The 14,289-nt window shown below is 40.5% G+C and overlaps 1 protein-coding gene and 1 pseudogene across 2 annotated transcripts in view; both read right to left on the bottom strand.

Annotated features, from left to right (window-relative positions):
- Positions 1-14,289, bottom strand: part of LOC127371979 (E3 ubiquitin-protein ligase RNF123) — a 127,848-nt gene that overhangs the window by 19,594 nt on the left and 93,965 nt on the right. For both annotated transcript variants that reach the window (XM_051415251.1, XM_051415250.1), the window contains one exon: positions 3,506-3,600. In XM_051415251.1, the coding sequence (XP_051271211.1) occupies positions 3,506-3,600 (95 nt within the window). The remainder of the gene's footprint in view (positions 1-3,505; positions 3,601-14,289) is intronic.
- LOC127372007 (nuclear factor 7, ovary-like) overlaps positions 1-14,289 on the bottom strand; it is a 423,840-nt pseudogene that overhangs the window by 408,627 nt on the left and 924 nt on the right.

The raw sequence follows: 14,289 nt of genomic DNA, 5'->3' as shown, positions 1-14,289 counted from the left end.
CCTCAAACATCTTCACCCTTTGGGATAAAAGGTAAATGGATTGTCAGAAAAAAATAGAAGAACTCTTGTTGTTCCCCTAATAAATGTTTAACAATCAGAAAAAAAGTTCTGGTTACATAAAACATAAAAGGTGAGAGGTGGAAGTTGTTCTGGGTAAAACACAGATGTTAGCTTTAAGATACAGACCATCATTTCTAATCTGTCTCTCTCTAACGTCTCTTCCATACAACACCTGCAAATTTACATGAGAATCACCACCTCAGCTTGCAATATTCACATGAACCCATACTCAACTTTACCTTTTCAAAACGCCTCTTCATGTGCTGGATGATGTAATAAGCTGGCGAACTTCTTCATGCCAACTTCCTTTCAATCTCAGCCTAGCCTACAGTTTTTGTACAACTGAAATATGTTGAGAAATCAGTGGCGTCAATATATGAAGGAAAGCCATCGGTCTCTAGTCTGTTGTACAGTTTCATGAGGCTATGATTATCCTGGAGGTCACAATAGCTCATTTTATTCAAACAATGGTCTCACTACAATGAAATGGTTACTAGGGGAACAAACATCATCACACATGAATACAATTTGGCTCATTGGAGAGTCTAGCTTTCTAGTCGCATCCAATTTATGCAATTCCAATACTGTTTGAGGACCCTAGTATGCAGACATATACAAATGCACACCTACTGCATACAAAAAACTACATAGGATTAGCAGTTTGTAAGGGGGGCTCGTTGGAACCCATAGAACTAATTTTTTATTCAGACAGGGGTCAGAGGTCAAGGGACCACTTTAAAAATAGCCATGCCATTTTTGCCATTGCCAAAATTCAGCCTAACTTTGGACCATTATTGCAGAAACTAGGTAATTATCATCATTCTTGTTAAATAACTGGCATTATGACCGAAACCAACCTTAAACTGCGTTCAGGAGCTGCTCCTTGTCACCGGGACCAAAGTATCAGAGGATTGTTGCAACACAGACCTTTTCTCTTGTAACACACAAAGTGCTGCAAATGCTAATTGTACTAGCTGCTACCACTAGCTTGTTAGCGGCGCTATTAGCTGGGAGTGCTAGAACAAGCCAGACGAACCATATTTTGTCACAGATTTTCTGACTCATGTACAACTGTCAGGTTACGGTGAATATTTACGCAAATATGACAAAAAAATTATTTTTAGAAAAGTTACCTGTTAAAGGATTTTTTTCAATAATTGAATCAATATCATAAAAGTTCAATGACTAGTGGACTAGATCAATCTGGGGGCAGCCTTATTTTGCTTGAGGGTAACTTAAAGTATCTAGCTATACACTGAGGGAGGAAGATCAAGGGAGAGTAACGTAAAATGTTGAGAACAGTGACTGGTCCATCAACGAAAATCTGATTGGACTTTGGACTTTACTGTATATTAAACACACATAATGACAGAGAAGACTAGATAAAATACAGTTTAATTCAAATTCTCCAGACTGTATGCAAGAACCTGAGAGCCATAAAGCAGTTCTCAGTCAGGCTGATTGGACTTGAAAATATTTTCAAATCCTGTGGCAAAACCTTACATTAGAGACAATCTAATTCCCTACTTCAAGCCAAGTGAGAGCAGAGAACCATTAGTGGCATTGTGGAAATATACCTCAGGCTCTGCACTTAAACTCCTCTTATCTATCTTTTCTTTCATCTAGTTTCTTCACCTCCTCACAGAGTCAAATAAACTGTTCAGTTAACAACGAACAGAATCTGTTCTAATCAAACTGCTGAACAAGTTTTTATCTTCTGCTCCTTGAAGCATGATGTAGCAAAAAAGAGTGATTTATACAACTTTCCTCCCTCACTCCTCTTTTCTCCTCCTCCTTTCCCTTATCAATAATAAATCCTTTCTCTGGCCAGTTTAGCTCTGTGGTGGAGTCTAAAGGGGAGAGTGAGGGATCAGATTTCCACTGCATAGAGGAAGAGCAGGACGGACAGAGGGAGGAAATGGGTTTCTCCTGACCAGGTTCACCCTCAAGGGCAACAGGATCACTGTCCACATTTCCATTCTTCCTCTGACTTTTTCTGGGAGGTTTGTTCATACTAAAGATACAGTGTGAGGCAAAGGGCACAGGCGCATGCAGGTGTTGTAAAGACAACAGGTTGTTACTGTAGTTTGACAGCAGGGGGAGCTGCAGCAGAGACGCACAGCTCCTGATTGAGATATTTTAAAACACTCAATCATACTCAAGAATCCTAACTCAGTCAAATCTGAACACGCAACTTTGTTATTCAGTGTGACCAAGGAAAAAAGTTCAATATAAACCAATAATAATGTAATTTAATGAATAAACACGAAGCAAATCCCAAATGACTCGCAACATATATATATCCAGGTCAAACAAGGTCACTTCCTTTTCCTGCACTTGACCCGGCGGCATGCTCCGACACAACTCCAAACAAATCGTGTTTTCAACAAATTCTTGTTCAAATAAATCTTCTCTGGTCAATGGTGAGTGAATTCTTCCATCTTTTTTTATTGTAAACAGCTCCAGCTTGTATTAAGTGAAGTGTAAATCTTGTAACTTGCTCACATTACTCCAGCTAGCTTTGTGGGAGCCGCAATACAAAACTCCCATAGGAAAACAGCCAACTTAAGGCAGCTTGAGTTAAATGAGTTTAATAGTATATTGTGTTAACCTTTAGGGTTCTTTTGCTTACAGCCCTGCATGTATTTAGGTTATTATTGATTTTATTTATTGTGTTTAGCCGTTGTCTTCAATCTGAACTGTATATTAATGAGATTTTGAATCAGGTACAACATGAGATTTAGAAATTAAAGTTAATTATTCTTTGTGACCTTTTATAGGTCAGGTTTTTGTGTATCTGATGGTCCATGGACAACTGGATTTGTTTTAATGGTGAGCTACGAATGATACCCATGAACCTGGATCTCTGATGTCAACCCAGAAGAAATAAAAAATCTTGCCAGAGAATCGTCATGTCTTCAAGTTTTCTTCTGTAATTGATATTCAGACTCTGAAAGCTTAACACCCCATGTTCTTAAAACAGTATAACATTCATCTCTTATAAATATGCCATCCTACATTACGATTTTATGTAAATATTGCTTCTTCTCTTCTGTTAAACTGTTCAGCCAGTCAGCCTGAAAACTTTAAAATCCTTTTTTCTAAACTCCACTATTTATTTAGTTAGTGCTCATTGAGGACTGTCAGCCTGAACTTTTCTCTAAATAACTCTGTGTTTACTACTGTAGGATAGAGATGAGTTGGGGATTTATCTGCGTCAGCCTGCAAACTGACTAACTCTCAATCTTAAATTCCTCTCAAAGCCTCAACATGAGATTTTCTACTTCCCAAATCTGTCAAGACAAACATAAAACAGGCTGCAGTTACTGCTGTAGTTAGACAAATACACATTTCAGGATATGAGAAACTGCTGACTGAGCCGTAACACATGACACACAACACCTGTGACAATGTGACAGCAGCAGCAGGATGCAGTGGCACTTACCGCTGTGCTGGCTGCAGCCTGTTTGGATTCCTCTGTGAGAAACGCCAACATCAGCTCCACCTTCTGTTTTTCCTCCTCACTGATGTAGTCTGTGTCTGTTGGCAGGAAAACACACAGAGCCGTTAATATACAGCACTGAGGGAAGTCAACATTATTTCCACGATCGATTCATTTGCACATTTTTTTTAATATCCATTGTTTGATCTATAAAATGTTGGAAAATAATGAAAGACGTCCATCCCAGTATCTCAGAGTCTTGTATTGTAAGCTGTCCTGAGAAGTGTTTCTTCTTTTACAAGTAGCAGTATAACACAGCACACAGTCGTATTGTCAAAACAAATGTCTCACTATTATGAAAAATCTGACTAACAATGAGATCTCTATCTCTATATATTCAACATAGACAAGCCTAGCACATAGAATATCTAAGTATGTTCGTGCTTTTAAAGATGTTTCAGTTCATAAATGCTTTTTAAAGGTTAATGGTTACGTTTACAGTAGAGCACATAACACTGTGGAAACCTTACCATATTAACTCATTTAAACAAAACAATGAGAAACACAAAGTAAAACTACTACAAAGACGTTTAAACCAATAAGAAACGAATGCGTGATCCATATCTGGGAACCTAATAAGTGCTTCTGTAATCGTTACTGTAAGATGATCTGAGGGCTGATCCAGGACCAGTGTAAGACAGAGTCTAAAAATGACATCTGGGAAACACTCAGCTCCAATAACAGCTGAAGCACCAAACATAAACCACAAAGGTAAAAGGTGATGTTAAAAACTATGTCACTGCTATCCAATTACACAAAGCGATGCAAATAATCCAACAATCGTTATTTAGTATCTGATTCTGTTCAGAATAGCTTCCTAATAGTACACTGGGACCATTAAAGGACATTTTCAATACATTAACCAATGCTATTAAGGTGGTGAGTTACATTATTGAGCTGTTGGACTGCAAAAAATATTGTACAGCTATTTTTATTGATTTGTCAAAGGTATTTGACACAGTTGACCTCGACAGACTCTGTTGGCTTATCTAGGCATATTGTAAATTGGTTCCTAGCTGCACCAAAAAATAGGTTTTCTTTAGGAACCACAGTGCTCGTGATTTTACAGGCCGTTTTAGAGGCAGCGCTCTCTGTTGATGATGCATCCTTCAGGAACCAGAACTAATTTGGTGGAAAAACAAAAGGTGTGCCCCAGGGTTCACACTAGGACCACTGCTATTCAACATGCATGTAAATTATATTTTTGATAATTTACTAAATGCTGCATTCCATTTTTATGCAGATTATACAGTTATCTATTGCTCGCCTTCAGTAGTACAATCCCTCTTATGCTGGTGTTAAATGCAGACGAATCCAAATGCATGCACGATATGGTAAAAACACAATGTTGTGATTATTCTGATAGATATTGCGATATGATTCACAATTAGTGGGAATGATCATGTTTGCATCACAAATGTATTTTTACTGAAAAAACTATTAAAATCACGATGTCGAATGATGAATTTATTGGATGTCTGTACCAAACAAACACGTTGCAGCTGTTTGGCAGAGGGACGGAACACACCTTCAGTGCTACCATGAGTCCCTCCCTCTGCCTTTTAGCTCCGTACTGTCTAACTTTTATTCCTACTTTCTCCTCCTGTGCCAAGCTCTCAGACCAGGTACCAATATGTAGCTGCGATGAACAGGGCAGAGGGTAAAAAGTGGTCAGGACATAATGTGTTCATCAGTCATGTCCCCCAATTGCTGATTAACTAAGTGTAGAAAATGCCAGTCTGTCTGAAAGAGTCACCAAACTGATCTTTCCTCTAACTTTTTCCCTCCCTCTGCTCCATTTATTCATCTCCTTCATTCTTCCTCAACATTCACTCTCTCACTTGATGGCCTTCGATTTGTCTTTCCATTTTCTCCCCCTTTAACCTTCCCCCTCCCTCCCTCCCTCCTGCAATCAGACAGATCCTCTTTCAGTGTGCAGGAGTGGTAGCACCCCGGTCTGGGCTGTGATATTGGCTTGTTGGAGAGCTGCCATGTTGATCTGCAGTGAGAGATCACAATCACTACACATCATATTTGGAGGAATATGAAGGGGGAGACAAAGGGGGAGAGAGGTAGGCAAAAACAGAGAGAGAAAAAGACGTGTAGACGGATAAAACCAGACTAACAGTGAAAACTAAAAGCACATGTGGCAAGAAGCCACATAGCAGACAATAAATGACTCCCAATAACTTGTTACAGCTCTGTACAATGCATTGAAAAAGAGAGAGAGCGACTTTCAGTTGAAAGCCTGTCTGAATGTACAGAAATCTTCAGTTTGGTATTTTCCAGCGACAAACAAACATTAAGTTAAATCAGATCCTGAGATCCATGACAACTGAGCACAAAGTCAACGTAGGAATCTCTAACATAAAATCCCATTTGAACAAAAGGTGGCTCCAGAAATGCACCTCAAATCGGCATCATTGTATGTCATATATTTGTTAATTTTGTATAATTCAACTTTTATCATGATGGCTACTTCCTGCAACCTGTCCCCAAGTCACTTCCTGTAACTGTAACCTGGGAACTCGTGATGATGCGGTGACCAACCATAACAAAAACTACAGGTCATCCACTCTTTCCTCCCCGCCTTTACCAACAAGAAAAAGTTTCAGCACAACAGAAGAGCCTGCCTAACCAGAGATTCCTGGTTAGCACACAGCAAACAGGTGTGAATAAGCTTAAGTTAGTGTCCACGGCTGCAACAGTGCCTGCCAGCTGACAAGGAATGACAAAACATGTTAGCACCATGCTACTAACTGCTAACACTGAATGGAAACAATGCATGGAGTAACCCCGTCAAAGACTTTTAGACATTGGAACTACAATTCTCCCCAACCTGACTCATCAGATCGTACTTGGCATAATAGATAGCTTCACATAGTTTAACAGTGTTCACAGCTTTAACCCCAAATCTCTGCTACACTGCTAAGGTGATGTTAGTTAAACTCGACACAGAAAGGCCCCGGACTCAGAACCGTCTTTGCTGTGAGGCAACAATGTTACCCAGTGAGGGTAGCACTAACCCTAACCCATGACATGACATGCGCACCTTCACCTTCCCTTATTAATAAACCACAGACATTGTAAACCCCAACAAATGGTGTCCCATGTGAAGTATGTGTAGTTAATTCCAAATAGTAGACATATTTTATGGAGACTGAGAATTAAAGTTTTTTATTATTATTTTTGATTGGTTAGGTTCAGGAAAAGATTGTAACTGACGTTGACTTTTGGTTTCATGAGTGGGCCAACCTCAGGAGTCCAAGCAGAGAGGAAGCAGATAACAAACTGAAAGTACTGGTGTGAGTAAAAAGTCTGGGTTTTATTTAACCCTGTGACAGTAGTTTGCAGCAGAGAATCAGATCTACAGCAGACACGAAATAAGCATACACACAACAGGCCTTTGTTTTATTGGACCAGAACCCACTCAGCAGTGTATTAATCCAATAAAACTATTTCGGTTTCAATTTCATAAAGTGGATTTACTGAGGATGATTCCACTTCACAGCGACAGCTGAAGGCTTCAGTCTTTCTCTCTGAATAATCAGAGAACTCTTGTTTCTGAACATCACTGAGCCTCAGACACTCTCCATTAAAATAAACCAATTGAGTGAATATGTAGATCATGAGTGCAGCACAGAATTAAATGTATTATCCATTTGCTCAAGTTTGCAATAGTAGCAGAGTCGTCATGACTGAGTAAATACAGATATTTGTTTTTAATTGCTATTGTAGTCTAAATACCAACTGATACTAGAACAGAACTATCTGTTTATGGTATACTCTGCTAAATATGTGTTGGTATACAGTGAGGAAGGTAGGAGGAACACCTGAGCATTAATACTGTAAGGATATACCACAAGGATTTTAAAGTTGTTGTAGACTTATTTATCTTTGTCTGTATATCTGTCACTTTGACTGAAATATCTCAAGAACTATTAGATGGATTGTAATAACTTTATTGATCCTCTGACTTTTCAACCTTTTTTATTTATTTGTGACAGTTTTGTTTATTTTTTCATTGTAACTTTATACTATTTATCTTCATATATGGAGTCATTTCATTTATTTTTTTATCTTTATATTTAGCTGGTTTTGCATTTTCTTGTTTTATGGAAGAAACAGCAGAAAGGTTCTTAAATCACCAACATGATTTTAATTGTTAATTTGCACACACACTGCATGAAATCAATATAATAAAGTATAATATAATAAGACAAGAGGTTAAAAAGCAGAAGACCTCTCCTCCAAACCATACAGTCTAAACCCAAACTAAGATATCCACCTTAAACAGAACGACTCCTCTGACTAAATGACTAAAAGCAGAACTGGTCAACTGATGAAACTTAAAGAAAACACTGTTACACATAGGGCCCTATCTTGCCGATCTGAAACACAAGTATCAAACGCAAAACGTAAGTAGCTTTGTGGGCGGATCTCGGCGCTGTTGCTATTATGCCGGCGGGATAAATGACTCTTGCGCCCGGCGCAAATCTAAAATGGGTTGGTCTGAAGTAGCTACATTAGTCATAGGCGTGGTTTGGGCGTAACGTGCAATAAACCAATCAGAGCGTCATCTCACATTCCCTTTAAAAGCAGGCGCGCTTGTTCCATGGCGGATGGCTATTATAACGGCGGATTGGCCAGGCGCACGCCAGGAGCGGTTCACAGCCGAGGAGGCCGACGTTCTCGTCAGGGCTGTAAAATACCGAGAAGTGACATTATTGACATGAAATAAATGTAACACAGCCATACAATAAATCAAAACAATGTAACGCAGCTTCGCAGGAAGAAGCCCCTGGCCTCGGGAGTAGTGCGCACGGGCCGAGCAGTGCGCAAGGGCCAGCTGAGGAGGGAGCAGCACAAACACCAAGGAGCAGAGGATCCAGACCCACTACACGCCGGAGGACCACCCGTTCCTGCAGCAAACCGGGTTTGACATGCTGGAGCAGGAGCTGTCTGGGATGCGGCAAAGTATTAATGCCCGTCTTGACCGGGTGGCGATGTTGCTGCTGCCTCTCAGGCACATCCCCTCAAGTCTGCGCCCTTAAAATAGCATCTGAATAAGCGCCACTGACTTTAGACTAGGTTTTTTCCTGGTCTGTGGCGGAATTGTTTTCTGAAACAGCAAAATAGCACCAGGGAACGTTTGCGCCGGAACACGCCTCCTCTTTTCGCTGAACCGCCCCCCGGAGCGCAAGTTCATTCCCTAATTTAAGGACGTGCGTCGGTGGAGGGAAAATTCCAATGTGCGTCGAGTGCAAAATAGGAATTATACAAGTGCCAGTGTACAAAGTCAATTGCGCTGAGTGCAAGATAGAGCCCATAGAATCACCCCAACTTCATTACAACAGTGAGAAAATTGTACATTTCCTATATTTATTAATTATTTTAATGTGTGGAGACTTAATAACATGGACTAGATTTTTAAATAAAGTTTGTTGATCTGAACAATAAAAAAACTGAAACACGTTATTGATGAATTGATTTTTTTTCTTTATTTGGATCAATCATCTGTACAACCATTACATCCAGGTAAAAAAACACATTGTTATAAGGAGTTCGGTCTAGACCTGCTCTATTTGAAAAGTGTCCTGAGATAACTTCTGTTATGAATTGGCGCTATACAAATAAAATTGAATTGAATTGAATTGACATATCATTGATGTATCATTGATAAAACCTGTGTTGACCTGTTTCATGTCCAAATGGCTGCAGTGAAGTCTTTTCCCTTTAAGAAATAAACCTCATGAATATAAGAATCCTCTTTACCTCTAACTTCTCTGTTCCACTGTCCCACTGACCTTCACTGGTAATATCTTCAGTGTGAGTTTATCCCCAGCATCAATGTATGGAAACATCCTCTCAGTGAAAGTGTGTGTGAAGGTGTGTATGTGTGTGTTAGTATCAGGATCAGAGAACGACAGCTTTTCTCTGTTCCAGTCCAGATTCACTCTGATCCTCTGGACCTTCTTCTGAACTTTGAGAGCAGTGGATGGATCTGATGTGAACCCTGCTGAGTATTTACCTTTATAGAACCGTAATCTCCATAATCCAGACCATATGACTTCCTTCCTCTTGACAGACTCTGCTAACACACCAAGTCTCCAGTCTGTACTGTCTCCAACCTCAACATCCCAGCTGTGAGTCCCTGAGTTAAAGCCCTCAGAGCCAAGAACAGACAAGTATTTATCAAATCTCTCTGGATTGTCAGGAAGCTGCTGTTCCTCTCTCTCTTCGTCTCACAGTGGTCAGATCTTCAGACAGGATCAGTCTTGGACCAGCAGTGTTTGGGTCCAGAATCACAGGACTGTAGGAGACCATGTCCTTCATCTTGTTCCAGATGTTGAAGGTCAGGTTGCCCAGGTGTTTGGCCTCATCTATCAGAGCTCCTGAGGGCAGCTGTGGATCCTCCAGCAGGGTGCGCTGCTGGACTCTTTCCACTGCAGCCTTGTAGTTGTTCAGAAATGAGGCGTCTTCAGCTCTCAGCTCCTCCTCTGTGGCTCTGTGTCTGAAAGAGCTGCTATCTCTCTGCTCAGAGCCTCCGTCTTCTCCTTCATCATCTGACTCTTCTGCTTCTCTTCCTCCCTCAGTGCAGCCAGCCTGGCCTCCTCTTCCTGTTCTAGAAACTGGTGAAGCTTCTTAAACTGCTCCTTAATCTGCCTCTCTGTGCGTTGGGCCTGGACCTTCATGTGTTCTGCTGTTTGATCAAACTTTACTTTAACTCCTTCAGAAACCTTTAACTTCTTCTTTAAGGGCTCCAGAGTTTCCTGAAGCTCCTTCTTGTGTTGTCGTGCAGCTTCATCGATGCGTCTGAATCTATGGTTGGTGTGTTTTTCTGAATCTCTGCAGACGAGACACACTGGCTGCTGATGGTCCAGACAGAAGAGTTTGAGTTTCTCAGAGTGCAGACTGCAGAGAGCCTCTGAAGATCTCTGATCTCTCTCCTGTAAGAAGGCCTCACACAGGTTCTTTAACACTCGGTTTAAAGGTGGTTCTTCTCTTGAAGATCTTCTTTTACAAAGTGGACACTCACTTGTTTGTTTCTCTCTCCACCAGCTCTTCAGACAGTTTTTACAGAAGCTGTGGCTACATGACAGAACAACAGGATCTCTAAATATGTCCTGACAAACCGGACAACAGAGATCCTCCTCTGATCTTGATGCCATTTTTGTTTCTGAGTGAAACTGAAAACAAACAGACAGACAGTACAGTCAGTCACTGCTCCGATCCCTCCTCTACCAACTTCATTGAACTTTGAGTTGTGTTTTTAGTCAAACTCACATTCAGTGTGTGGAGCGTCAGCAGGTTGAAGCAGCAGTGTTGTAGTTTTCCACTTTTCTCTCCTGAAGCTGAACTCAGAGGAAGTTGTTAGTTGGTCTGAAGATGAATCTGATCGTCTGTTTGTCAGTCTGTGTGTTTCTCTTTAGTGAGGAAGAATAACAAACTGTTTCCTGGTTTGTCTCAAGTGAATCAGGTGAGGGGTGAAGCTTTGACACACCTCCTTACACAGGATGGGTCTCATTCCGAAGTACTGATTTATTGCTGATAACGTAGAGTGGTAGAGTGCAGCTGCCTGATGCAAGAACTGTGTTTATATTTAGTTATAGTTATTTTATGTATTATGTTATATTATGTAAAGGCTTTTCATAATATCCCGCCTCACCGCTAGCTGATGGCCTGTGGCCTTCATGGTGCGGAGTTCGGAACCAGGAGGTGGGACGGGAGAAGTCCGAGGTTATGGTACGTTGTGTGTGCTGCCTGGGCAGGGGGACAGGAAGCTCGGACTGGAAGGTAGCAGAGGTTTTTGGAGGGTAGTAGATAAGGACCATCTGGAATTGTGTAGATGCAGCCAGTATGAATGCAACTCACTTAAATGAGGTGACATTAAGTACTGGAAGTCAGGTGATGGGTACAGAAAGAGGTCAGAGATAGTCCTGGATTTATCTCAGTCCAGTGAGAGAAATCCAGATTAGATAACTTGAGTGAGTACAAAGGTGGAGCTGTATTTGTGCACTGAGAAAATACGACAGGACATGCACAAACTATACAAGCAGCATACAGGGACTAACTAGTTGTAGCTGTCAGTGTTTTTGTCTTCAATGGTAATTTGTTGTTGTATCAATAAGACACACTGTACCTACCAACCCACAAAGACCTGTGAAGAGTCTGGTTTCTTACAGTTCAACATCAGTGAGCAGACTGTGGCTGCTGCTGTAATACATTATTGTCTTAATACATTCAGCCCATGTTTTATGTATTTTCACACTTGCATAGTTTGAGTTTATGAGCATGACCGTGTGTGTGCAGGCACTGTATCTGTATAAAAGGTCATCTGCTTTCCCACGCTACAGACGTCCATTCATTTACACCAACTCCTACTCACATTCTCCTCTGGGTCAGTCTTAGGATACACACCGTTGACTGCTGGCTCTAGTTTCTTTGGCATTTCTTCTGGTATACAGCTTAATAACACACTACAGATATTTATTTCATGTACAGATATTTTATTTATTTTTATAGTATCATGCAGTAGAACTAAATTTTGATGAAGTAGTTACTGATAAAAAGAAAAGTACAATATATTCCTTAAATACTCAAGTAAAGTACAAGTTAGAATAATAATTTTTAAATAGATAGATATATAGATTTAGATATATAAACTATAGATTTAATAGAAATTAAAGCTGCAAGCAGCGATGAACATGTGCGGACCACAACATGAAAATCTCACATAAATCAGCTCGATCAGCAGACACGCAGTGCTTACTTCCTGTTGCTATTGTCATGTAGACGTGTTCTGGGTGGGACTCGTATCAAACACGTGAAGTTTTATTGAGATTGGACCACGTACCTGAAGTTATGAGGACCTATTCAGGGCGAGACTGTTACAGAATATATTGAATTGAATTGAATTGAATTGAATTGAATTGAAATGTCTTTAATGTCCCCAAGGGGCAATTTTGTTCACAACAGGTAGCCAACACATACACATTCGCACAAAAACACATAAAAACATGAAATGATGAATAAATAAAAGCATAAATACACATGTACACGATGGTACAAATGATCTCAGGTATCTGTTAGACCTGGCACGTTTGAGGAATATATGAAGTTTATTGGAGATTGGACATTGCACACTGAAGTTATTAGGACTGTTTTATGGCGAATCGGCTGAATTCGACAAGTCGTCACTGGCACACAGTTTGACGTACAGTCACAAATAGCTCAACTTTTCATATAATTTACATGACCACAAAATTCACAATGGCCAACTTTGACGGTACGTCACAGACACGCCCTTCAACGTACAGTCTCAAATAGCACAACTTTTGATAACCAATGTGTCTAGATTGCAGTGATCGAATTTGAAGGAGGAGTTGGTCAAACAGAAGCCCTTAAATACCGGAAATGGCATCACAGTTTGACATTCGATTCAACCTGGCCAACTTTGAGGGCACGCCACGGACACGCCCTTTAATGTACAGTCACAAATAGCACAACTTTTAATCAGCAACCTGTTTTAACTGTACTGACCAAATTTAAAGCTGATCCAATTAATTCCCTGGGAGGAGTTCGTTCAAATACAACACGAAAAATCACAGAAAATGAGAAAAAAAATTCAAAATGCCTGACTTTGATGCTACGCCACGGACACGCCCTTTAATGTACATGCACAAATAGCACAACTTTTAATCAGCAATGTTTTTTGACTGCACTGACCAATTTTGAAGGAGATCCAATGAATTCCCTAGGAGGAGTTTGTTCAAATACAACGCGAAAAGTTCGCCGAAAGTGAAAATCAAAATGGCCGACTTCTTGTGGGATTTGGGGTATGGGTCCAAGAGGCTTTTTTGTACGTCCCTGCATGTTACATGTGCCTACCGAGTTTCGTACATACCGGTGAAACGTGGCGCCGGGGCTGCTTTTTTTTATCCTGTAGGGGGCGCTACACACACACGACAAACACGATTTTTGGTATGTGAGCTACAGGCACTGCTCTACACGTGCCCTGTGAATTTCATATTCATAACTATTACGGTGTCCGCACAGTGATTTATCCTTCCACCAGAGTGCCACCCAGTGGCCTGATTTATTTTCCTTTTTAAGTGAGCCTCAGGGGCAATCATCCTACCAAGTTTCATATTAATCACACGTGCCGTTGCAGAGATATAAACGTCTTCATTTTAAAGAGCACCACTTGGTGGTGATGGCCTGAAATTGTGCACGATGCTTAAGGAAGACATGTGGAACTATGCACCCAAGTTTGGTGTCAATCGGACATACCAATGTGGAAAAATGGTCCACTTCCTTTTTTGACTAAAAATGTACAGGAAGTGTGAAATTTATAGCGGGCTTATTTTTTAAATTTCAAAAATGTTCAAATTACTTTTTTTGCCAGGGCGGTCCCCGGGTGCTAGGTGAAGAAAATTGTGCGAATCGGACATAGGGTGTAGGAGGAACACGAAAAAGTAATTTAAGGACATTTCACGCTCTAATGAAAAAAAATTACAGGTGGAAGTGGGCGGGGCCTATATGGGGAGATTCAGCTCCATTCACCGAACGCGTGGATATACGTTTTTTGAATGTGCGAGTTATTAAGTAACAAAAAAGTCAAAATACTTTTCTCAAGAGTAGCGCCACCTAGTGGCCAACTCGAAAGCGACAGATAGAATATAAAATTTTTCACCAGGCCTTTGCAAAATAAAATTGAGTTTTCG

Source organism: Dicentrarchus labrax, unplaced genomic scaffold (assembly GCF_905237075.1).
Source record: "Dicentrarchus labrax unplaced genomic scaffold, dlabrax2021, whole genome shotgun sequence".
In the NCBI taxonomy this organism is placed as follows: domain Eukaryota; kingdom Metazoa; phylum Chordata; class Actinopteri; family Moronidae; genus Dicentrarchus; species Dicentrarchus labrax.
Note: the sequence above shows the minus strand (reverse complement) of the source record. Positions and strands in the feature narration are given on the sequence as shown.